We start from the raw sequence: 25,825 nt of genomic DNA, 5'->3' as shown, positions 1-25,825 counted from the left end.
GCTGGAGGGAGGGGTAGCCAAGGGTGAGAGTGGCGGGGAGACAGTGGCAGTCGCATAACATGAAAAGACGTACAAAAGTTCTCTCATCATGATAATATTTTATTTCAAACACACAATCATAAGTATGAGCGGTAGAACATTCCCCGAGGGGGTCCTCAGGCCAGATTATTAAACAGCATTTCTCCGTTGTCAGGACGTGCACTTCATTCACAGCGACAGATTGGAATCAGCTGCTTCTAAATGCTTGGCCACTGTAATTGAGCAGGGAGTTTCAACAAAATTGACATTTGCAAAAAATAATTCTTAAAAAATAAATAATAATTAAATCATGCCTCAAGAAAGACAAAGACGGATTCTTAACTAGAATCCATTTTTTCTTTTTGTTTTATGAATCGTTTCTTGCTTAACTTCTTGAATGGATCGAATATGCTGTGTGTCCATTTTTTTATCCAATATAGTTAGAGAATATGGTTTGGGCAAAACAAGGGGTGATTGAAATTTAGTAGTGAGGCAAATTCTGACTAAAACTCAGCTGATTTGTCACTGGTGAATATCGTTTCCTCCTGAGTCCATGGTACCTCAGAAGACTATGGATCTTACAACACATCTTAGAAGGCGCTGTGAAACCAACAACGTGCTCCAGGAGGCACTGTGAATACTATAGCATGCCCCAGGAGGCGCTGCAGATCTGGTAACACACCCTAGGAGGCGCTGTTAATGCAGGAATGCGCTCCAGGAGGCGCTGTGAAGTCCATGGCCTGCCTCACAAGGCACTGTGGATCTTATAACATGCCCCAGGAGGCGCTGTGAACCCAGTAATGCGTGCCAGGAAGCGCTGTGAAATATATGGCATGCCCCACGAAGCACTGCGGATCCTAAAACATACCCGAGGAGGAGCTGCAGATCCGATAAAACGCCCCAGGAGGTGCCGTGAACCCTATAACATGCCTCAGGAGGTGTTGTGAATCCTATCACATGCCCCAGGAGACTCCCTAAATCCTATACCATTCCCCAGGAGGCACTGCGGATCCTATAAAACACACCCTACTGCTGGTCATCCTTTAATGCGGCTCAAGGGGCACTGCAAATCTACAAAACGCCACAGGGGGCGTACTGGATCCAGATAAGTTCCAGTGCGGAGGCACAAACTCTGCATTGTACACATAAAAATAAATATATCCTCTGCGTTTAATAAATAGTGCTATTAAATTAAGGAAAAGAACTGAAGAACAACATGTGCTAAACATAAATAGTTGAAATTGAGGGACAGCTGCTGACAGCAGAGCCCCCCTCGTAAATAGGACAGATTTGAAAGAATAATCCTCATGATTTCCTGAGTGTGTGTTTGTGTAGTATGCAAGTTTCCTTGGGCAGTGAGTGAAGCCGTCGCTCTTCCCCGAGTATGCACTCACACAAGATGGGAGAATTCACTAGCCATCTCTCGGCGCTTCCGAACTAGCAAAAAGTAACCAAATGTCGTCCAATGGGCAGTAGAGCCGGAGTTAGATCTTAGCAGACGGGTTACTCCCTCACAATGGCGATGGATATCCCCTCTGCCCCAATATTGATGCGGTGATATCCTATCTGATTTATATTTCGGAGGCCGGGCCAGCCGTCTCCGTTTGGGGTGATCCTATGCTTTTGATAAACGGTCGAGCTTGAGTGTAATCCTGGGGGATTGCGCGGGTCTGCGGCTGCAGCACACACTAGGAATCGAGGCTATATTCACATTAGTTTGCAAATACTCTAAAGACAAGAAATGCTGGACTCAGAGAAAGTGAAGTCAGAGTCTGCAGTGTAGCAGTGAGGGAGGTCCCAGCACCGCGCATGCGCACCGCGGCAGGTCCTGGGCTGCGCCCTCTGGCGGGGGATGGAAGGACGGACGGATGACAGCTCCAGAGCTTCTTTCAAGGAGCTGGCGGTGGAGCTGGGGCCACGTCTGTTCATGGCACCCATCAATAATGGGGGCCCTGGCGCCCCCCAAAACCATGGAAGTCCTGCCCAGTGCAGTGCGTAGAAGTGACGTTGTCCATGCCAAGCCCGGGGCAGGCGGCGGAGCTCTGACTGTGGCCACGACAGCAGCCGCTTCCACCGCCGCACTTCCCAGAGAAGACCTACAAAAAAGAGAAAACAAAGAAGTGTCAGGATCCGGCGGGGCAAAGCTGGCACTGCCCACTGCATGCGGCTGCCAACCTTCAACCCAGAGGGACGATGCAGGACACTTGAAGTATTGCCACCCCCCCCGCCCCCCCCCACACACACACACACACCTAGTCCCTCCACCTAGCTCCTGCACTGGTCCGTGAGACGCTGAAGCAGTTTCTATGAGGCACCAACCTGGCACTGCCCACTGTGTGCCATCTCTTAGCCCAGAGGTACTCTTTGGCCAGGGAAGCAATAGTTCCCTCAGAAAGGAAGGTACAACTAACTGAGAGACACTAACAGAAGAGAGATGTAACCCCTGCCCTATGTGCCAACCTCACCCCAAATGTACCCCTGGACATTGAAGAAACAGTGCACCCTGGAGGGGCAGCGGCGCCTTCCTGAGAGATACAGTCACAGGGCCCGGGGGCAACGTCTTGGCGCTGCCCATGGTGTGCCAACCCTGATCCCAGAGGCACCCTACGACCACTGAGAAGCGCCCCCACCACCCTAGAAGACCCTTCAAAACAAGGACCGAGAAGACATCACCGCTACCCAGAAGCACCTGGCACTGCAGAGGGTTTGCCAACCCTCACCCAGAGGCCAGGGGAGTAGCTGCAGAAACACACGAACGAGGTCACAACTGGCCAGCGGCATGCGCCAGGAGCTTCCTGCTGGGAGCCAACTTGCACCTAAGGCCAGAGGAACTGATAGTACTACCAGAATAAACAACTTCCACATTGGCACACACAATCTGGCATCAGTCCTTGGCCAGGGGCCTGGGATACTAGCACTGCTATCAGAGGAAACACACTGGCACACATACACTGGCACCTGGACACAGCCAGGGGCCTAGGATACTAACACTGCCATCAGAGGAAACACACTGGCACACACTCTGGCATCAGTCCTAAGCCAGGGGCCTGGGATACTAGCACTGCTATCAGAGGAAACACACTGGCACACACTCTGGCATCAGCCCTCAGCCAGGGGCCTGGGATACTAGCACTGCTATCAGAGGAAACACACTGGCACACACTCTGGCATCAGTCCTCAGCCAGGGACCTGGGATACTAGCACTGCCATCAGAGGAAACACACTGGCACACACACTCTGGCATCAGGGAGCAGCCAGGGGCCTGGAATACTAACACTGCCATCAGAGGAAACACACTGGCACACACACTGGCATCAGGGAGCAGCCAGGGGCCTGGAATACTAACACTGCCATCAGAGGAAACACACTGGCACACACTCTGGCCTCAGTCCTCAGCCAGGGGCCTGTGATACTAACACTGCTATCAGAGGAAACACACTGGCACACACACTGGCATCAGGGAGCAGCCAGGGGCCTGGATACTAACACTGCTATCAGAGGAAACACACTGGCACACACTCTGGCATCAGGGAGCAGCCAGGGGCCTGGGATACTAACACTGCCATCAGAGGAAACACACTGGCACACACACTGGCATCAGGGAGCAGCCAGGGGCCTGTGATACTAACACTGCTATCAGAGGAAACACACTGGCACACACACTGGCACCAGGGAGCAGCCAGGGGCCTGTGATACTAACACTGCTATCAGAGGAAACACACTGACACACACACTGGCATCAGGGAGCAGCCAGGGGCCTGGAATACTAACACTGCTATCAGAGGAAACACACTGGCACACACACTGGCATCAGGGAGCAGCCAGGGGCCTGGGATACTAACACTGCTATCAGAGCAAACACTTCCTTATTGGCACACACACCCTGGCACCTGGCCACAGCCAGGGGCCTAGGATACCAGCACTGCTATCAGAGGAAACACACTGGCACACACCCTGGCACCTGGCCACAGCCAGGGGCCTAGGATACCAGCACTGCTATCAGAGGAAACACACTGGCACACACTCTGGCATCAGGGAGCAGCCAGGGGCCTGGGATACTAGCACTGCTATCAGAGGAAACACACTGGCACACACACTGGCATCAGGGAGCAGCCAGGGGCCTGGGATACTAACACTGCTATCAGAGGAAACACACTGGCACACACACTGGCATCAGGGAGCAGCCAGGGGCCTGGGATACTAACACTGCTATCAGAGGAAACACACTGGCACACACACACTGGCACCTGGCCACAGCCAGGGGCCTGGGATACTAACACTGCCATCAGAGGAAATACACTGGCACACACACTGGCATCAGGGAGCAGCCAGGGGCCTGGGATACTAACACTGCTATCAGAGGAAACACACTGGCACATACCCTGGCATCAGTCCTCAGCCAGGGGCCTGGGATACTAACACTGCTATCAGAGGAAACACACTGGCACACACACACTGGCACCTGGCCACAGCCAGGGGCCTAGGATACTAACACTGCTATCAGAGGAAACACACTGGCACACACTCTGGCATCAGTCCTCAGCCAGGGGCCTAAGATACTAACACTGCTATCAGAGGAAACACACTGGCACACACTCTGGCATCAGTCCTCAGCCAGGGGCCTGGGATACTAGCACTGCTATCAGAGGAAACACACTGGCACACACTCTGGCATCAGGGAGCAGCCAGGGGCCCAGGATACTAACACTGCCATCAGAGGAAACACACTGGCACACACTCTGGCATCAGTCCTCAGCCAGGGGCCTGGGATACTAACACTGCCATCAGAGGAAACACACTGGCACACACACTGGCATCAGGGAGCAGCCAGGGGCCTGGGATACTAACACTGCCATCAGAGGAAACACACTGGCACACACTCTGGCATCAGGGAGCAGCCAGGAGCCTGGGATACTAGCACTGCTATCAGAGGAAACACACTGGCACACACACTCTGGCATCAGGGAGCAGCCAGGGGCCTAGGATACTAACACTGCCATCAGAGGAAACACACTGGCACACACACACTGACATCAGGGAGCAGCCAGGGGCCTGGGATACTAACAGTGCCATCAGAGGAAACACACTGGCAAACACACTGGCACCTGGCCACAGCCAGGGGCCTGGGATACTAGCACTGCCATCAGAGGAAACACTTCCTCGTTGGCACACTCACTGGCATCAGTCCTCAACCAGAGATGCCAACAGAACAAGCACTTCATCCGGTGGACCGACCAAGAGGTTCTTATTTGACGAAATATCTCAGCAGCTGCGGCTATAAATCTCCATATCAGGAGGGAAGGTTTCATTGTACCAGGGCTGTGAGAGATGCACCTACAACAGGGACTAGCAAGGCTGTGAGAGATGCACTTACAACAGAGACCAGCAAGGCTGTGAGAGATGCACTTACAACAGAGACCAGCAAGGCTGTGGAGAGAAGCACTTACAACAGAGGCCAGCAAGGCTGTGAGAGATGCACTTACAACAGAGACTAGCAAGGCTGTGAGAGATGCACTTACAATAGAGACTAGCAAGGCTGTGAGAGATGCACTTACAACAGAGACTAGTGGGGCTGTGGAGAGATGCACTTACAACAGAGACCAGCAAGGCTGTGGAGAGATGCACTTACAACAGAGACCAGCAAGGCTGTGGAGAGATGCACTTACAACAGAGACCAGCAAGGCTGTGAGAGATGCACTTACAACAGAGACCAGCAAGGCTGTGAGAGATGCACTTACAACAGAGACCAGCAAGGCTGTGAGAGATGCACTTACAACAGAGACCAGCAAGGCTGTGGAGAGAAGCACTTACAACAGAGGCCAGCAAGGCTGTGAGAGATGCACTTACAACAGAGACTAGCAAGGCTGTGAGAGATGCACTTACAACAGAGGCCAGCAAGGCTGTGAGAGATGCACTTACAACAGAGACCAGCAAGGCTGTGGAGAGGTGCACTTACAACAGAGACTAGCAAGGCTGTGGAGAGATGCACTTACAACAGAGACCAGCAAGGCTGTGGAGAGATGTACTTACAACAGAGACCAGCAAGGCTGTGGAGAGATGCACATACAACAGAGACCAGCAAGGCTGTGAGAGATGCACTTCGAACAGAGACTAGCAAGGCTGTGAGGGATGCACTTACAACAGAGACTAGCAAGGCTGTGGGAGATGCACTTACAACAGAGACCAGCAAGGCTGCGAGAGATGCACTTACAACAGAGACTAGTGGGGTTGTGGAGAGAAGCACTTACAACAGAGACCAGCAAGGCTGTGAGAGATGCACTTACAACAGAGACTAGCAAGGCTGTGAGAGATGCACTTACAGCAGAGACTAGCAAGGCTGTGAGAGATGCACTTACAACAGAGACCAGCAAGGATGTGAGAGATGCACTTACAACAGAGACCAGCAAGGCTGTGGAGAGATGCACTTACAACAGAGACCAGCAAGGCTGTGAGAGATGCACTTACAACAGAGACTAGCAAGGCTGTGAGAGATGCACTTACAACAGAGACTAGCAAGGCTGTGAGAGATGCATTTACAACAGAGACCAGCAAGGCTGTGAGAGATGCACTTACAACAGAGACCAGCAAGGCTGTGAGAGATGCACTTACAACAGAGACCAGCAAGGCTGTGAGAGATGCACTTACAACAGAGACCAGCAAGGCTGTGAGAGATGCACTTACAACAGAGACTAGCAAGGCTGTGAGAGATGCACTTACAACAGAGACTAGCAAGGCTGTGAGAGATGCACTTACAACAGAGACCAGCAAGGCTGTGAGAGATGCACTTACAACAGAGACCAGCAAGGCTGTGAGAGATGCACTTACAACAGAGACCAGCAAGGCTGTGAGAGATGTACTTACAACAGAGACCAGCAAGGCTGTGAGAGATGCACTTACAACAGAGACCAGCAAGGCTGTGAGAGATGCACTTACAACAGGGACCAGCAAGGCTGTGAGAGATGCACTTACAACAGGAACTAGCAAGGCTGTGAGAGATGCACTTACAACAGAGACCAGCAAGTCTGTGAGAGATGCACTTACAACAGAGACCAGCAAGGCTGTGAGAGATGCACTTACAACAGAGACCAGCAAGGCTGTGAGAGATGCACTTACAACAGAGACCAGCAAGGCTGTGAGAGATGCACTTACAACAGGGACCAGCAAGGCTGTGAGAGATGCACTTACAGCAGAGACCAGCAAGGCTGTGAGAGATGCACTTACAGCAGAGACCAGCAAGGCTGTGAGAGATGCACTTACAACAGAGACCAGCAAGGCTGTGAGAGATGCACTTACAACAGAGACTAGTGGGGCTGTGACAGATGCACTTACAGCAGAGACCAGCAAGGCTGTGAGAGATGCACTTACAACAGAGGCCAGCAAGGCTGTGAGAGATGCACTTACAACAGAGACCAGCAAGGCTGTGAGAGATGCACTTACAACAGAGACTCGTTTGGCTGTGGAGAGAAGCACTTACAACAGAGGCTCTAATGATCTATCACCTGTGACATTCCCTCTGCCACCCGCAGCCGAGGACTTGAGAAAGTGATATCCCCGCAAAGAGACACTCAAATGCCACCAACCCATGTCTGGAGGCAGTGACATCACCCTGAAGGGACCACCCCCCCCCCCCCTGCTCCTACTATAGAGACATGTCAGCAGGGTGCCTCCTGCCTGTGCCGCCTCCTTCTACTCAGACCCCCAGGTTGACATGAGCAGACCTCTCGCTAGAAGAGACATCCCAGCATTGGGGTACCAAAGATCCCCGAGCGCAGACCCCGCAGTGCAGGGGGCCCGAGCTCCAGGGGACCCCCCCAGCACGGTACCCTGGCCTGAGAGACCCTCAGTCCGGATGGGGGCCTCGCCATGTTCTTTGCAAGGGAGGGTGGGACGGGGCTTAAGTTTGGTTATGCCACCGCAACCCCACGCCCTTGGCGTTCAGCTGATTAATGCGAGGTGTCTGACAAAGCCCCCCTGACCCAAAAGAGACACCCGGAGGCCCCTGCTAGGTGCCCCAGGTAACTTACCAAGAGGAGCAGGGTTAGGAGCAGCAGCGCCCCAAGGGTGGAGAACACCGCAATCAGGGCGATCTTCCAGGGTTCGAGGCCCTTCACCTCCGCGCTCCCGGTCGTGGTGGTCTCTGTGAAGGAAAGGACAGCGCGTCATCTGGGGGGCAAGCCTGGTGTGCAGGGACCCTAGGTACAGCAGACATCTGTCCTAGTGTGCCGGGACCCTAGGTACAGCAGACCTCTGTCCTAGTGTGCAGGGACCCTAGGTACAGCAGACCTCTGTCCTAGTGTGCAGGGACCCTAGGTACAGCAGACCTCTGTCCTAGTGTGCAGGGACCCTAGGTAAGGCAGACCTCTGTCCTAGTGTGCAGGGACCCTAGGTACAGCAGACCTCTGTCCTAGTGTGCAGGGACCCTAGGTACAGCAGACCTCTGTCCTAGTGTGCAGGGACCCTAGGTACAGCAGACCTCTGTCCTAGTGTGCAGGGACCCTAGGTACAGCAGACCTCTGTCCTAGTGTGCAGGGACACTAGGTACAGCAGACCTCTGTCCTAGTGTGCAGGGACCCTAGGTACATCAGACCTCTGTCCTAGTGTGCAGGGACCCTAGGTACAGCAGACCTCTGTCCTAGTGTGCATGGACCCTAGGTACAGCAGACCTCTGTCCTAGTGTGCAGGGACCCTAGGTACGGCAGACCTCTGTCCTAGTGTGCAGGGACCCTAGGTAAGGCAGACCTCTGTCCTGGTGTGCAGGGACCCTAGGTACAGCAGACCTCTGTCTTAGTGTGCAGGGACCCTAGGTACAGCAGACCTCTGTACTAGTGTGCAGGGACCCTAGGTACAGCAGACCTCTGTCCTAGTGTGCAGGGACCCTAGGTAAGGCAGACCTCTGTCCTAGTGTGCAGGGACCCTAGGTACAGCAGACCTCTGTCCTAGTGTGCAGGGACCCTAGGTACAGCAGACCTCTGTCCTAGTGTGCAGGGACCCTAGGTACAGCAGACCTCTGTCCTAGTGTGCAGGGACCCTAGGTAAGGCAGACCTCTGTCCTAGTGTGCAGGGACCCTAGGTACAGCAGACCTCTGTCCTAGTGTGCAGGGACCCTAGGTACAGCAGACCTCTGTCCTAGTGTGCAGGGACCCTAGGTACAGCAGACCTCTGTCCTAGACCTCTGTCCTAGTGTGCAGGGACCCTAGGTACAGCAGACCTCTGTCCTAGTGTGCAGGGACCCTAGGTAAGGCAGACCTCTGTCCTAGTGGCAGGGACCCTAGGTACAGCAGACCTCTGTCCTAGTGTGCAGGGACCCTAGGTACAGCAGACCTCTGTCCTAGTGTGCAGGGACCCTAGGTACAGCAGACCTCTGTCTTAGTGTGCAGGGACCCTAGGTACAGCAGACCTCTGTCCTAGTCTGCAGGGACCCTAGGTACAGCAGACCTCTGTACTAGTGTGCAGGGACCCTAGGTACAGCAGACCTCTGTACTAGTGTGCAGGGACCCTAGGTAAGGCAGACCTCTGTCCTAGTGTGCAGGGACCCTAGGTACAGCAGACCTCTGTCCTAGTCTGCAGGGACCCTAGGTACAGCAGACCTCTGTCCTAGTCTGCAGGGACCCTAGGTACATCAGACCTCTGTCCTAGTGTGCAGGGACCCTAGGTACAGCAGACCTCTGTCCTAGTGTGCAGGGACCCTAGGTAAGGCAGACCTCTGTCCTAGTGTGCAGGGACCCTAGGTACAGCAGACCTCTGTCCTAGTGTGCAGGGACCCTAGGTACAGCAGACCTCTGTCCTAGTGTGCAGGGACCCTAGGTACAGCAGACCTCTGTACTAGTGTGCAGGGACCCTAGGTAAGGCAGACTTCTGTCCTAGTGTGCAGGGACCCTAGGTACATCAGACCTCTGTCCTAGTGTGCAGGGACCCTAGGTACAGCAGACCTCTGTACTAGTGTGCAGGGACCCTAGGTACAGCAGACCTCTGTACTAGTGTGCAGGGACCCTAGGTAAGGCAGACCTCTGTCCTAGTGTGCAGGGACCCTAGGTAAGGCAGACCTCTGTACTAGTGTGCAGGGACCCTAGGTAAGGCAGACTTCTGTCCTAGTGTGCAGGTACCCTAGGTTCAGCAGACCTCTGTCCTAGTGTGCAGGGACCCTAGGTACGGCAGACCTCTGTCCTAGTGTGCAGGGACCCTAGGTACAGCAGACCTCTGTCCTAGTGTGCAGGGACCCTAGGTACAGCAGACCTCTGTCCTAGTGTGCAGGGACCCTAGGTACAGCAGACCTCTGTCCTAGTGTGCAGGGACCCTAGGTACAGCAGACCTCTGTCCTAGTGTGCAGGGACCCTAGGTACAGCAGACCTCTGTCCTAGTGTGCAGGGACCCTAGGTAAGGCAGACCTCTGTCCTAGTGTGCAGGGACCCTAGGTACAGCAGACCTCTGTCCTAGTGTGCAGGGACCCTAGGTACAGCAGACCTCTGTCCTAGTGTGCAGGGACCCTAGGTACAGCAGACCTCTGTCCTAGTGTGCAGGGACCCTAGGTACAGCAGACCTCTGTCCTAGTGTGCAGGGACCCTAGGTACAGCAGACCTCTGTCCAAGTGTGCAGGGACCCTAGGTACAGCAGACCTCTGTCCTAGTGTGCAGGGACCCTAGGTACAGCAGACCTCTGTCCTAGTGTGCAGGGACCCTAGGTACGGCAGACCTCTGTCCTAGTGTGCAGGGACCCTAGGTACAGCAGACCTCTGTACTAGTGTGCAGGGACCCTAGGTACGGCAGACCTCTGTACTAGTGTGCAGGGACCCTAGGTACAGCAGACCTCTGTACTAGTGTGCAGGGACCCTAGGTAAGGCAGACCTCTGTCCTAGTGTGCAGGGACCCTAGGTAAGGCAGACCTCTGTCCTAGTGTGCAGGGACCCTAGGTACGGCAGACCTCTGTCCTAGTGTGCAGGGACCCTAGGTAAGGCAGACCTCTGTCCTAGTGTGCACGGACCCTAGGTACAGCAGACCTCTGTCCTAGTGTGCAGGGACCCTAGGTACAGCAGACCTCTGTCCTAGTGTGCACGGACCCTAGGTACAGCAGACCTCTGTCCTAGTGTGCAGGGACCCTAGGTACAGCAGACCTCTGTCCTAGTGTGCAGGGACCCTAGGTAAGGCAGACCTCTGTCCTAGTGTGCAGGGACCCTAGGTACAGCAGACCTCTGTCCTAGTGTGCAGGGACCCTAGGTAAGGCAGACCTCTGTCCTAGTGTGCAGGGACCCTAGGTACAGCAGACCTCTGTCCTAGTGTGCAGGGACCCTAGGTAAGGCAGACCTCTGTCCTAGTGTGCAGGGACCCTAGGTACGGCAGAGCTCTGTCCTAGTGTGCAGGGACCCTAGGTAAGGCAGACCTCTGTCCTAGTGTGCACGGACCCTAGGTACAGCAGACCTCTGTCCTAGTGTGCAGGGACCCTAGGTAAGGCAGACCTCTGTACTAGTGTGCAGGGACCCTAGGTACGGCAGACCTCTGTACTAGTGTGCAGGGACCCTAGGTACAGCAGACCTCTGTACTAGTCTGCAGGGACCCTAGGTACAGCAGACCTCTGTACTAGTGTGCAGGGACCCTAGGTACAGCAGACCTCTGTCCTAGTGTGCAGGGACCCTAGGTACAGCAGACCTCTGTCCTAGTGTGCAGGGACCCTAGGTAAGACAGACCTCTGTCCTAGTGTGCAGGGACCCTAGGTAAGGCAGACCTCTGTACTAGTCTGCAGGGACCCTAGGTACAGCAGACCTCTGTCCTAGTGTGCAGGGACCCTAGGTAAGGCAGACCTCTGTCCTAGTGTGCAGGGACCCTAGGTAAGGCAGACCTCTGTCCTAGTGTGCAGGGACCCTAGGTTCAGCAGACCTCTGTCCTAGTGTGCAGGGACCCTAGGTAAGGCAGACCACTGTCTACTACTTTTCGGTATTCACAAAGGTAAGCTTAGAACAAAAGACTAATGTTACTACTTTTTCATACTGACAAAGTTGAGTTACTATTCGTAAAGTTAGACTTTTGATCTAAGTTTACCTTTGTGAATACCGATAAGTTTAAACTTACACAAAAGAGTAGGTTTTCCTTTGTGAATCGGGCCAACATGTGGTTGTGGGATGGAAGAGGGAGTGTTGGTGGCAGCAGAACTTCCGGCTAGGCTGTCACGTTGATACACCACCCATGGTCAGGTTGTCAGTGATTCCTTGGTAGGGCAATACAGGCCATTTCCCCCTGCTGGGGCGAGTGTACAACCTGCAGATGGGATAGTGGCCAGAGAGGTTTCTGCATTCTTAGGTTCTTGAGTATAAAGTGCCCCAATGCATCCTCAGGGGTAATAAGAAAAACCTAAAGGGTTGTATAATTCAATAAAGCTTACCTGCACTGGTGGTAGTGCTTCCGGTTCCTGTGGTGGTGCTTCCGGTTCCTGTGGTGGTTGTTTCAGCTGCTGCGGTGGTGGTTGCGGCAGGTGTGGTGGTGGTTGCGGCAGGTGTGGTTGTGGTTGCCGCTGGTGTGGTGGTGGTTGCCGCTGGTGTGGTGGTGGTTGCTGCTGGTGTGGTAGTGGTTGCTGCTGGTGTGGTGGTTGTTGCGGCTGCTGAGGAGAACAGGAGGTGGTTTCAGAAATTAGATTTGCTACTACATCCTGCACACCCCTGAACTGACAGTGAGATTGTGGGTGCTGCGAGGGCCTCTCTGGCAGGCCATCTTCAAGGAGTCAGTAGAACCATGGTGCAGTGGTCCCCAAGCCCTTAAACACATTCTCTCAGTTTCCTGCACCTTTTTGTTGCCCCTGATGGAGCTTCTCAAAATCTCTTTCAGCCTTTAAACTATTTCACATACACAAAAAGAGTTAAGAGGGGCAGTGATGCTGCAAACTGCAAAGCCTTCTGATGTAGAGGAATGCAGTAATAATGCAGTGGCGGCTCCTGCGCAATGGCGGTGGAGCATCGCCCCACTGGCTAAGAGCCAGCAGCTGAAAAATAAAGTGATTTTTGAATTGCTTTATCTTTTTAGCTGCTGGCACTGAGCCAGTGTGTGCAGGAAGAGGTGAGGCCGGGCCATGGGAGTGGCAAATGTGCACTTTTAAGCGCACATGTCAGTTGGCCGGCCGTTTCAGGCCTTCCAAACTGACACATGCGCACTTAGGTTTCTCCAACCCAGCTGTAATGTACAGTCAGGTTGGAAAAACAGTGCAAACTCCCTGTGCCTGAGCGAGCGTTGATCTAGTCCACTCAGGCCAATCCCCACGCTGCTCTCATGCTTGAGAGCAGCGTGGGGATTGGATAGGGAGTCCGATACTGTCCCAGGGACTGCTGGCACCAGGAGCAGAGGAGTGTGAGGCGGCTGGATGCACCAAGTAAGTCTTGTTTTTTTATTATTGACTAATCCCCCAGCACACTTCCTGCCAGCCCTCTTCTCCCCTTTTGCGCAAAGATATTCACCTTCCCAGGAGAGGCGTAACGAGGAGAAATATGTTTATTTCTCCTCGTTTTTCCTCATTCTATGTGTACGAAATATGACATTTCCCTGGAGCACATTTAAAGGTAAGATTTCTAATCTTGCGCTCGGCTTCAATCCTACAGCGCCTAGACAAACTCCGCCACCTTCACACTGCCCCAGGGCTTTCAAGAGGTGCCCAGAGGTGCTGCGGCTTCGGGCCGCCTGCCTTTGGAATCTAGAGATTATGGGCATATTTACAATAAAGTCATGCAGGCCAGCAAGCCACCTTCCTGCACCGCATGACTGGGAAAGGGCAGGAAGGCGTCCTGCCTTTGCCCCTGCGCTGGTGCCACTTTGCCCCCCTACCACCAGCGCAGGCCCCCTCGCCCCATGGTGCAAGGGGGCCTCTGTTGCAGGAAGGATGGTTTTTGTGCACAAAGAGGCACCTTCCTGCACAAAAGCAATCCTGAGGACATGTTCTTCTTTCTATGTGTGCTGCATGCAGAGGAAGTAGCAAGAAGAAATGAAGATATTTCTTCCCATTACACCTTCCCTGGGAAGGCGTATCTTTTCGGCGCATTCCCAAGTCTTCAACTTTTGATAAACGTGGGAATATGTACAAAACCATGAGGGTTGCACGGGAACGCCAATGCAACGCCCACGCAACGCCCACGCAACGCCCATGCAACGCCAACGCAACGCCCAAGCAAAGCCCATGCAACACCCATGCAACGCCCACGCAACGCCCATGCAACGCCCATGCAACACCCACGCAACACCCATGCAACGCCCATGCAACGCCCATGCAACGCCCACGCAACGCCCATGCAACGCCCATGCAACGCCCATGCAACACCCACGCAACGCCCATGCAACGCCCACGCAACGCCCATGCAACGCCCATGCAACGCCCATGCAACGCCCATGCAACACCCATGCAACACCCACGCAACACCCACGCAACGCCCATGCAACGCCCACGCAACGCCCATGCAACACCCACGCAACGCCCATGCAACGCCCATGCAACGCCCACGCAACCCTAGGTGAAGCCACGAGCATGAATGGAGCATTGGCACATGAGACGGCAGTTGACTTACCTGTAGTCGTGGGGGCCACGGTAGTCGTGTTTTGCGCAGCTGTGGAGAGAAGACAAACAGCACCATGAAGCTTGTGCACAGAGGGCTCAGTACGTGTTCAATGTACATGTGCATCAATCCAAGGTGTGATGTAAACATTCTTCCCAGCTGGTGAATGCCACCTATCCAGCCTTGGCCAATCAGTGTCGAGAGCCTTCATTTTCAGTGTTTACAATTTTTAATGATTGTAACAATCAGAGTCACGATGCCACTTATCAACAAGACATACATGACAATAAAAACACAAGAACACACTAAATAAACAAAGCGAGAGTCAACATTTTCACACCATATATTGTGACATTAAAAACAATATTTCTCAGACGAGGCGCATTTAATAAAGTGACCCCCAATAATACACAATGCACCAATTGAACCATTGCATTTACCTTTAAGGTGTCAGTTCTCCTAATGCTTACCCTGTAGGGTCTGGTTCTTGGAAACTTATCAAGTGTACATGGACCAACGGTTGATGGGTGGCCTATACATCATGAGCACCTCCCCATGAATCCCTGGCTGGCTGTCTTTAATATTTGACCTGTCTTATATATACATTTAAGGAATCGCAAAAATGTGATTCCTTAAATGCTATAAGCAAAATAACGAATCGCAATTTTTGCGATTCCTTATTTTGCTAAGTGGCACCTACATATCAAAACGCCGTTTGCGATTTGCCAAGGCCGAAATTCGTCGAATTTCAGCGTTTGCGAATCGCAAACGGCTACCTACATATGCCCCTAAATGAACTGTCAGCTCCAAATCTCTACTGGTCCCCCCTCTTGCACCCGGGGAGTGGCCAGTCCTCTGGGGTCCAGCCACTTATCCCTCTCACATCACATTTAAATAGTTGAGTAGACGCTTCTCCACCCCTTGAGACCAGCAGTGATCCTTAAGCTGAGAGTGGACCTTCCCCAGAGGTCCTGGAGCCGCCACAGAGCTTAGAAGCTAGCACTTGGACTCCAGGCGCTGTGCTCCCAGACACCCGCGGCCGGGACAGCGGTTCTGTGAACATTAGACCCAGGGATGAGATGTTGACCCTAGTATACCTTATTGCCGGGGACATGTGCCGGAGGCCGCCCATATACTCCTATTTGAGGTTTCTTCGAGGGTGTCATGGAAATGTGCGAATACATTCATTCCCATGGACTGCTGAGAAAAGTGTTGTTAACATTGGAAAAAGTACAGTTTTGACAATTTATCTTAAATAAGGTAAGTTTACGGAACTACGTTACACATTAATTTCATAGAAACATCTCTAGGTTAAGGAAGGTAAGGCTAGAGAAGCAAGGTAAGGTTGATGATGGAGGGTGAGCTGGTGAAGGAAGGTAAGGCTAGTTAAGGAAGGTAAGGCTGATTAAGGAAGGTAAGGCTGGTTAAGGAAGGTAAGGCTGGTTAAGGAAGGTAAGGCTGGTGATGGAAGGTAAGGCTGGTGATGGAAGGTAAGGCTAGTTAAGGAAGGTAAGGCTGGTTAAGGAAGGTAAGGCTGGTTAAGGAAGGTAAGGCTGGTGATGGAAGGTAAGGCTAGTTAAGCAAGGTAAGGCTGGTGATGGAAGGTAAGGCTAGTTAAGGAAGGTAAGGCTAGTTAAGGAAGGTAAGGCTAGTTAAGGAAGGTAAGGCTGGTGATGGAAGGTATGGCTAGTTAAGGAAGGTAAGGCTGGTTAAGGAAGGTAAGGCTGATTAAGGAAGGTAAGGCTGGTGATGGAAGGTAAGGCTAGTTAAGGAAGGTAAGGCTGATTAAGGAAGGTAAGGCTAGTTAAGGAAGGTAAGGCTGATGATGGAGGGTGAGCTGGTTAAGGAAGGTATGGCTGATTAAGGAAGGTAAGGCTGGTGATGGAAGGTAAGGCTGGTGATGGAAGGTAAGGCTGGTGATTGAAGGTAAGGCTAGTTAAGGAAGGTAAGGCTGGTTAAGGAAGGTAAAGCTGATTAAGGAAGGTAAGGCTGATTAAAGAAGGTAAGACTAGTTAAGGAAGGTAAGGCTGATTAAGGAAGGTAAGGTTGATTAAGGAAGGTAAGGCTGATTAAGGAAGGTAAGGCTAGTTAAGGAAGGTAAGGCTGATTAAGGAAGGTAAGGCTGGTGATGGAAGGTAAGGCTAGATAAGGAAGGTAAGGCTGGTTAAGGAAGGTAAGGCTTGGTTAAGGAAGGTAAGGCTGGTGATGGAAGGTAAGGCTAGTTAAGGAAGATAAGGCTGGTTAAGGAAGGTAAGGCTGGTTAAGGAAGGTAAGGCTGGTTAAGGAAGGTAACGCTAGTTAAGGAAGGTAAGGCTGGTTAAGGAAGGTAAGGCTGGTTAAGGAAGGTAAGGCTAGTTAAGGAAGGTAAGTCCGGTTAAGGAAGGTAAGGCTGGTTAAGGAAGGTAAGGCTGGTGATGGAAGGTAAGGCTAGTTAAGGAAGGTAAGGCTGGTTAAGGAAGGTAAGGCTGGTTAAGGAAGGTAAGGCTGATTAAGGAAGGTAAGGCTGGTTAAGGAAGGTAAGGCTGGTTAAGGAAGGTAAGGCTGGTTAAGGAAGGTAAGGCTGGTGATGGAAGGTAAGGCTAGTTAAGGAAGGTAAGGCTGGTGATGGAAGGTAAGGCTAGTTAAGGAAGGTAAGGCTGATTAAGGAAGGTAAGGCTGGTTAAGGAAGGTAAGGCTGGTTAAGGAAGGTAAGGCTGGTGATGGAAGGTAAGGCTTGGTAAGGAAGGTAAGGCTGGTTAAGGAAGGTAAGGCTGGTTAAGGAAGGTAAGGCTAGTTAAGGAAGGTAAGGCTGGTTAAGGAAGGTAAGGCTGGTTAAGGAAGGTAAGGCTAGTTAAGGAAGGTAAGTCTGGTTAAGGACGGTAAGGCTGGTTAAGGAAGGTAAGGCTGGTGATGGAAGGTACGGCTAGTTAAGGAAGGTAAGGCTGGTTAAGGAAGGTAAGGCTGATTAAGGAAGGTAAGGCTGGTTAAGGAAGGTAAGGCTGGTTAAGGAAGGTAAGGCTGGTTAAGGAAGGTAAGGCTGGTTAAGGAAGGTAAGGCTGGTTAAGGAAGGTAAGGCTGATTAAGGAAGGTAAGGCTGGTGATGGAAGGTAAGGCTGGTTAAGGAAGGTAAGGCTGGTTAAGGAAGGTAAGGCTGGTTAAGGAAGGTAAGGCTTCGCCACGGTTGGTTGCATCAAGGGTGGAACCAACCTGAGGACATAGCTTGGATCAGACGCCTACGCCCTCTGAATGATATCTCACTCTGGAATCTGTCCTAAAGTATTTTAAATATTGTTTTCTTTTAGTGTCTGACCTTTGACCTCCAGTCCAGGCCTTGTGAAATGAGTGCCAACCCCGGTCTTCAGCATCTATTGATCAACAATCCATGCTAGGTCCAGGTGAACTCAAAAGTAAGGTAGGCGTGTGGGCCTAGGGTTGACCCACAAACAGTCAGGTCACTAATAACTTGACACAGGTGAACTTTCTGTCACATTGCTGTATTCTCCTTCCACTAGTCATGCAAAATTCCTGGAATTACACCATTACACCATATCGCGTAAATTCTAGTTAAGTGAAGTAAAGATCCTATCGCAGATATGTGGGAGTAAAGCAAACACACAGAACACGAGCAGCTGTTGTTTGGAGTTGTTGTGGTGCTTGCTCAATTGTTTGTGCGAAATGTGACTTTGCATCCACAATTGAGATGGGTATGCATTTCACACCTAAATGTAGCTCTTAATTACAGATTTGAATTTCATGTAAGTTTTCTGAAGCTGTACATAACTACACAAGAGGAAATAATGCCGCGTGTCCCTTTCAGGAATGGTTCATGGAGGGCCGTTGGGATTTACATTCCAGCGGACGGAATATCTGTCACCGTTGTGAAGGAGTAACCCGTGCACCGAGATCTAAATCAGCCCTCTCTGTTTGAGAGCCTCAGGACTTCTGCAATTCCCTCACTTCCTCATCAGCATGAACACCCCGAAGATCTTGAGATGATTCTAGCACCTCATCCCCTCTTCCTGACCTGACAAGTTCAAACCCCAGCAGCTTTTCATACTAGTTCTAGAATACCATCCATCCCCTGGCCTCTGTTTCTGTCTGCACCCTTCCTCTATCCTTCTCTAGACCTGGGCACGACACTAAGTGTCCTCTCGAGAACCAGTACTGTATTCCAGATCTGGCCTTTTGACCTACACCTGAACACCGCGTTCCGGACTGGGATGCTCTAGATGTGTGCTCGTCTTGTAGAACCTGATACCATAGAACTGATGTGGACTTCAGGACTGAGAATAACTCTGCAGATGTGACCTTCAGAACTGAGAGTAACTCTGCAGATGTGGACTTCAGGACGGAGAATAACTCTGCAGATGTGGACTTCAGAACTGAGAATAACTGCAGATGTGACCTTCAGAACTGAGAATAACTCTGCAGATGTGGACTTCAGAACTGGGAATAACTCTGCAGATGTGACCTTCAGAACTGAGAATAACTCTGCAGATGTGGACTTCAGGACTGAGAATAACTCTGCAGATGTGACCTTCAGAAAAGGGAATAACTCTGCAGATGTGGACTTCAGGACTGAGAATAACTCTGCAGATGTGGACTTCAGAAAAGGGAATAACTCTGCAGATGTGACCTTCAGAAAGGGGAATAACTCTGCAGATGTGGACTTCAGAAAAGGGAATAACTCTGCAGATGTGGACTTCAGAACTGAGAATAACTCTGCAGATGTGACCTTCAGAACTGAGAATAACTCTACAGATGTGGACTTCAGAACTCGGAATAACTGCAGATGTGACCTTCAGAACTAAGAATAACTCTGCAGATGTGGACTTCAGAACTGAGAATAACTCTGCAGATGTGGACTTCAGAACTCGGAATAACTGCAGATGTGACCTTCAGAACTAAGAATAACTCTGCAGATGTGGACTTCAGAACTGAGAATAACTCTGCAGATGTGACCTTCAGAACTGAGAATAACTCTGCAGATGTGACCTTCAGAACTGGGAATAACTCTGCAGATGTGGACTTCAGAACTGAGAATAACTCTGCAGATGTGACCTTCAGAACTGAGAATAACTCTGCAGATGTGGACTTCAGAACTCGGAATAACTCTGCAGATGTGACCTTCAGAACTGAGAATAACTCTGCAGATGTGGACTTCAGAACTGAGAATAACTCTGCAGATGTGACCTTCAGAAAAGGGAATAACTCTGCAGATGTGGACTTCAGAACTGGGAATAACTCTGCAGATGTGGACTTCAGAACTGGGAATAACTCTGCAGATGTGGACTTCAGAACTGGGAATAACTCTGCAGATGTGGACTTCAGAACTGAGAATAACTCGGCAGATGTGGACTTCAGGACTGAGAATAACTCTGCAGATGTGACCTTCAGAACTGAGCATAACTCTGCAGATGTGGACTTCAGGACTGAGAATAACTGCAGATGTGGACTTCAGGACTGAGAATAACTCTGCAGATGTGACCTTCAGAACTGAGAATAACTCTGCAGATGTGACCTTCAGAACTGAGAATAACTCTGCAGATGTGGACTTCAGGACTGAGAATAACTCTGCAGATGTGGACTTCAGGACTGAGAATAACTCTGCAGATGTGGACTTCAGAACTGAGAATAACTCTTCAGATGTGGACTTTTACAAGAGAGACAAAGGTGTCATAGAGAGCACAGTGATGAGAGGGTTAACTCGGAGGTATCTTGTGCTGTTGTAATGCGGAGTGAATATGCATGCTATGCGCATGACTATGGCGAAGAAAGACAGGCGTCCTATGAACAGATCTATTATTAATGATATACAGAGGTATTAATGAACCACCTAGGCATGGGCGGAAAATCCGTTCCGCTCGCGGATTTTGCGGATTTTCGGGAAATCCGCAATCCGCGAGATTTGCGAATTTCCCGCAAAATCCGCAAATCCGCGAGCAGCGGATTTTGCTCGCACTGCTCGCACTGTTCGCGTGAGTTCGCGCCCCGCGAATAAGTGCAAAATTGCAGAAATACGATCTTAGCAAAACTGAAAGTAACTACTTACCAGGTTCAAAAGTTCAGGCACATCATAAGTAGCCATTTCCTGTAGTGCTTCCTGAGGGGCCCCTCCAGAGTTCAGTTGCCAGTTGAAACTATTATGTGACCCTGCTCTGAACCTCAGAATAGTTACACATATGCCACAAAGGTCCTGAATTACAGCTAAGGGAGACAAGCAGGAGCCAGGCTGGAAGTTAAAATCCATTAATCAGCCCCTAATTCATTATTGTCAGTTGGGGCAGGGCAGGTGTTGTAACTAATTTTGCAACAATGAAAGCACTTAGCAAGTGCAAAAGATCACTAATCAGGGCGCACTAAGGAAGCAGGTGCCAGCTAAAAAAATATTCTGTGACACATTAATCAGCCCCAAATTAATTCAGGTCACTTGAGGCAGGGAAGGTGTGCTTTGCTTTGCCGAAAATAATGTACACTGGACAACCAGAGGGTGTGGTGATGAAACAGAGGGTGGCATGGGTGGGCCAGAGGGTGGCATGAGTAGTCAGAGAGTGGCAGTGGTGACAGAGAGTGGCAGTGATGAAGAAGAGTGTCCCAAACAGGCTGGACACGTAGAAACAACAAGTTCGCAAAACTTGCGACCCGACAGGTAAGTTCGCAAATTGCGAAATTGTAAAAACCCTCGCGAACTGGCAGAAACACGGGCGAACACAAAAAAAAAAAAATCCGCAAATTCGCGGGAATTCGCGGATTTTGCGGATTGCGAATCCGCAAATCCGCAAAATTCGCGAACGCGAGATCCGCAAAATTCGCTCATGCTTAGAACCACCTTATTCTTGATGTGGCCTCCAGAAGTGAATACTAAATTATAGGTGTGGCCTCTGGAACTAGGACATATTTGGTCACCAGGTCTCCTCATAATGCTCCATAGGTGGACTTTAGAACTATACATAATCACTCCAAACAGGGAATGGGTTAAACTAAAGGTTGCCTGTTGCTGCATTTATAAACCCAGCAGTGGTGTGTATTACCCTGTCTACTAACCCCACTTCTCCCACAGGTAACATGTTGACCAACCTTCATTGAACCCCAGGTAACAGGTTGTCTAACCTCCTGTATACCACAAGTAACATCTTGACTAGCCTCCTTTCTCCACAGGTCCCATCTTGACCAGCCTCCTTTCTATCACAGGTAACAAATTGACTAGCCTCCTTTCTTTGCAGGTCTCATGTTGACTAGCTTCCTGTCCCCTACAGGTCCCATGTTAACTAGCCTCCTCTCTCCACAGTTAACATGTTGACTAGCTTCCTTTCTCCCACAGGTCCCGTGTTGACTAGCCTCCTTTCTCCACAGGTCCCATCTTAACCAGCCTCCTTTCTCCACAGGTCCCATCTTAACCAGCCTCCTTTCTCCACAGGTCCCATCTTAACCAGCCTCCTTTCCACCACAGGTAACAAGTTGACTAGCCTCCTTTCTTTGCAGGTCCCGTGTTGACTAGCTTCCTGTCCCCTACAGGTCCCATGTTGACTAGCCTCCTCTCTCCACAGGTAACACATTGACTAGCCTCCTTTCTTTGCAGGTCCCATGTTGACTAGCCTCCTCTCTCCACAGGTAACACATTGACTAGCCTCCTTTCTTTGCAGGTCCCATGTTGACTAGCCTCCTCTCTCCACAGGTAACACAATGACTAGCCTCCTTTCTTTGCAGGTAACACATTGACTAGCCTCCTCTCTCCACAGGTAATACATTGACTAGCCTCCTCTCTCCACAGGTAACACATTGACTAGCCTCCTTTCTTTGCAGGTAACACATTGACTAGCCTCCTCTCTCCACAGGTAATACATTGACTAGCCTCCTCTCTCCACAGGTAACACATTGACTAGCCTCCTTTCTTTGCAGGTAACACATTGACTAGCCTCCTCTCTCCACAGGTAATACATTGACTAGCCTCCTCTCTCCACAGGTAACACATTGACTAGCCTCCTTTCTTTGCAGGTGACACATTGACTAGCCTCCTCTCTCCACAGGTAACACATTGACTAGCCTCCTCTCTCCACAGGTAACACATTGACTAGCCTCCTCTCTCCACAGGTCCCATCTTGACCAGCCTCCTTTCTCCACAGGTAACACATTGGCTAGCCTCCTTTCTTCGCAGGTCCCATGTTGACTAGCTTCCTGTCCCCTACAGGTCCCATGTTGACTAGCCTCCCCTCTCCAGAGGTAACATGTTGACTAGCTTCCTTTCTCCACAGGTAACAAATTGGCTAGCCTCCTTTCTCCCACAGGTCCCGTGTTGACTAGCCTCCTTTCTCCCACAGGTTCCATCTTGACCAGCCTCCTTTCTCCCACAGGTCCCATCTTGACCAGCCTCCTCTCTCCACAGGTAACATGTTGACTAGCCTCCTTTCTCCCACAGGTCCCATCTTGACCAGCCTCCTTTCCCCCTCTCTTACAGTCTCCCACCCCACCCCGTGCTTTAGACAGCACTGCTGTCTCTCCGTCCCTCGTCCTGTGCCACCTCCAGGCCATGAGCCACCCTCGGTGTGAGGCCTACGCTGGCGCCACCTACCGGCAGAGTGGAGTCCCAGCAGCAGCAGCAGGACGGCGGCTGCCCTCAGGCTCCGGCACACTTGGCTTCCTTGCTCCATTGTGATCTTGGGCGCTTCCGCTGGTCTCGAGTCGAGATGTGTCTGGGATTCTGCAGCTTCCAAAACCTGTGCTCTCAACTCCTCAAAGTGGCCCTTTATACCGGGGCCACTGGGAGGGGCCCGGCGCCTCGTCAGGGCCCCAGCAAACACTCACTCAAGGCACAAGGCCGTTAATTGCCAAAATTATCCGCGCAATTAATGAAATCTTAAGGATGATGCGCGCGCCAAGTATTTCTGCTGCAACTGGCGCGGCATTCCTGGCAGCGTTCAGCCTCGGCGCGGCCTGGCAGGGTTCAAATCCCCTCGGCCCGGCTCTTTCAAGAGTGTCCGGGGGTTCCTATCAGGAGCATTTTTAAAACTGATGTTTATTCAAAAATCCACTCTGCCAGAAGCTGTCAATCAAAGACATGCGTTAAAACGCAACTGCGTTACAAACCTTTTTTTAATACCTGTTTTTAATTTATTTTCATAGTAATAAACAGCAGCTGCTCGGATTTGTTACAGAGAATAAACAGAGCACCGAGAATAGTTTAAAAAGTAAGTAAAGCTGGTGAGTTAAATTAACCAGCAAGCAAGAACATACTCTAACCAGGGCTAAAACTTTAATCCAAACCTAACATAAAAATACACCAATATTAATAGGAAACTCAAAGACAGATACACACCTCAGACACACAAAAACACAAACACACGATAAAGACTGACACTCCAATAAAGTGAGAGACACTGACACAACGTCATAAACGTACACAGAGACATCTATGTATCAGAGAGACCAAATATAAGCAAATCACACACACAGATGCATCAATACCCCAGAACGAGGAACTGTAGAAGGGAAACATCCAAACAACTGAAATGAGAAATACAAAAACACGCAGGCAAATAGAAAGACAGATTCATAGGCTCAGCCACCCCTTCAACCATCCAATCAGCGCCTCCGCGCGCCTCTGTCAATAAGCGGGCCCTTGGGGCGGGCTTCCTCTCTCCTGGCCCCTGCTTCCCGGAGCAGCCTTCCTTGCTTCCATGATGTGTAGACGGCCTCCTCTTTAGAAAGCAACTACAAGCTCGCTCTTTAGACCCGGCCTAGCCAAGACCCTGTTCACAGGGAGCGCATCCACACTCAAGCAGGTTCCCTTCTGGCCAGTGTTTTTGTTTTTAATGTATTCCTTTGCTGTCCCCTTTGTGTGGTCGAGTCTGACGTGTCAACAGGAGCTTTAGTTTACACCATATCTGAGCCCAGGGCCGCTTCACGCTTTAGCAGTTCCTGTCTCCTGCCAATGCTCTTGTAAATTCTTTTGGGAAAGACCTTTTTATCTGACTATATCAGATAAGCACAGGACACTCCAAAATGAATCTCACAGAATAACGAATCAAAAGCTTCAATATTCCCTACGCGTAGTCATGGTCTTTTTGACCTTATGCTGGCCTTAGCTTTCCAACACATCACACTTAATTGGAAAAATCTGACAACACTTTCCATCCAACATTGCTGGAACACACTTTATCACTCCCATCGACTTGATACTGCTTTGCCTCCTCTTTCACCCAACAGTCTACTCGAGATCTCTTCTGGTTACCTCGTGTTACCTATTTAGACAAAGTGGTTTTATCCAATAAGTCTCATTTAACTTTGGATAATTTCAAACCTCCGCGAATCTTTCATTTCCCTGTCCTTCTATTCGTATTGTTGTTGATAATGTATTACTTATTTATAAAAAGGTTATTATTCACATGCCTTTGTAAATATGCAATTCTGTATATGTCCTGTTGTACAAGTTTCTCCCTCCCCCCCTCTTCCTCTGTCCACCTTCCATCCCTTCCCCAATACCTTATCCCAACTTCCTCAAAGTTTAAACAGCTTTCTCTCTTATTCTTCTGTCAGCCACCTTTTGATTGACCGTGTCTCTGTTCAAATTCAAATTCAAAATTAGCTTTATTCGGTGTTTGACAAAAAACCATAAAAGCATACCGGATACAAAATAAAAACATTAGCAGACTAAATAACTTTCCTCATTAAAAAACTTCTTACAAGATACATGTCATGAATACAAAACAAGCGAGAATCATTAAAATCCGTACAAAATTCTAAAATTCATTAAGGACTTATGGAGTTCATACAGTGTCCTGTATTGCGTATTATTTGATGTAATAAGGAACAAAGTAATACAATATATATTTTTTTTGTTTTATCCATACAGTCCTAATCATTACCCATGGTCCCTCTGCACTTTACAATGAAGGTCAAAAATTTTATTGCTGTCACTATGGTGATTTCATCTTGCATCATGTACAATCTGACCAGTGCAGTTTTACAGGTTCTCAATCCCCATGTTTTTAACAGTGGTAACAGGTATCTTTTTCTCCCCCATTGATAAAATTTGCAGAAGAAAATGCAGTGTATGTTTGACTGCTTAGACTGGTCGTCACATGGACATTTTGCCAAGTTAGCAGACCAATCGTTCGGGGCAGGAAATGATATTAACCTATAGAATGACTCCGTCCTCATTCGAGTCAGGAGCATTCTATGATAGCAAGAATAGATTGGGGCTAGGTAAGCATGAAGGCCTGTGCCATCTAGGATATTGCGATGGGCAACTATTGTAGACTTATGCCCATCTAAGTACCATCTCCGTTCCTCCAGTAGATCAAGACATGCCAC

The 25,825-nt window shown here is 50.3% G+C and overlaps 1 protein-coding gene across 2 annotated transcripts; it reads right to left on the bottom strand.

Moving 5' to 3' along the window:
* Positions 1 to 954: 954 nt before the first annotated feature.
* Positions 955 to 23,219, bottom strand: LOC147710029 (uncharacterized). Of its 2 annotated transcripts, none has more exons than XM_086919927.1 (5): positions 23,085 to 23,219; positions 14,549 to 14,587; positions 12,388 to 12,600; positions 8,043 to 8,155; positions 955 to 2,114 (listed from the first exon to the last, which is right to left on the bottom strand). In XM_086919927.1, exons 1-5 carry the CDS (start codon positions 23,161 to 23,163, stop codon positions 1,956 to 1,958), a joined length of 603 nt encoding a protein of 200 aa, XP_086776053.1. In that variant the 5' UTR covers positions 23,164 to 23,219; the 3' UTR covers positions 955 to 1,955. The 2 variants fall into 2 exon arrangements, with proteins under 2 accessions (XP_086776053.1, XP_086776052.1); XM_086919926.1 differs by having other exon boundaries at positions 956 to 2,114; positions 12,388 to 12,603.
* Positions 23,220 to 25,825: the final 2,606 nt, after the last annotated feature.

This window comes from Lissotriton vulgaris, chromosome 5, assembly GCF_964263255.1.
Source record: "Lissotriton vulgaris chromosome 5, aLisVul1.2, whole genome shotgun sequence".
Classification (NCBI taxonomy): domain Eukaryota; kingdom Metazoa; phylum Chordata; class Amphibia; order Caudata; family Salamandridae; genus Lissotriton; species Lissotriton vulgaris.
Note: the sequence above shows the minus strand (reverse complement) of the source record. Positions and strands in the feature narration are given on the sequence as shown.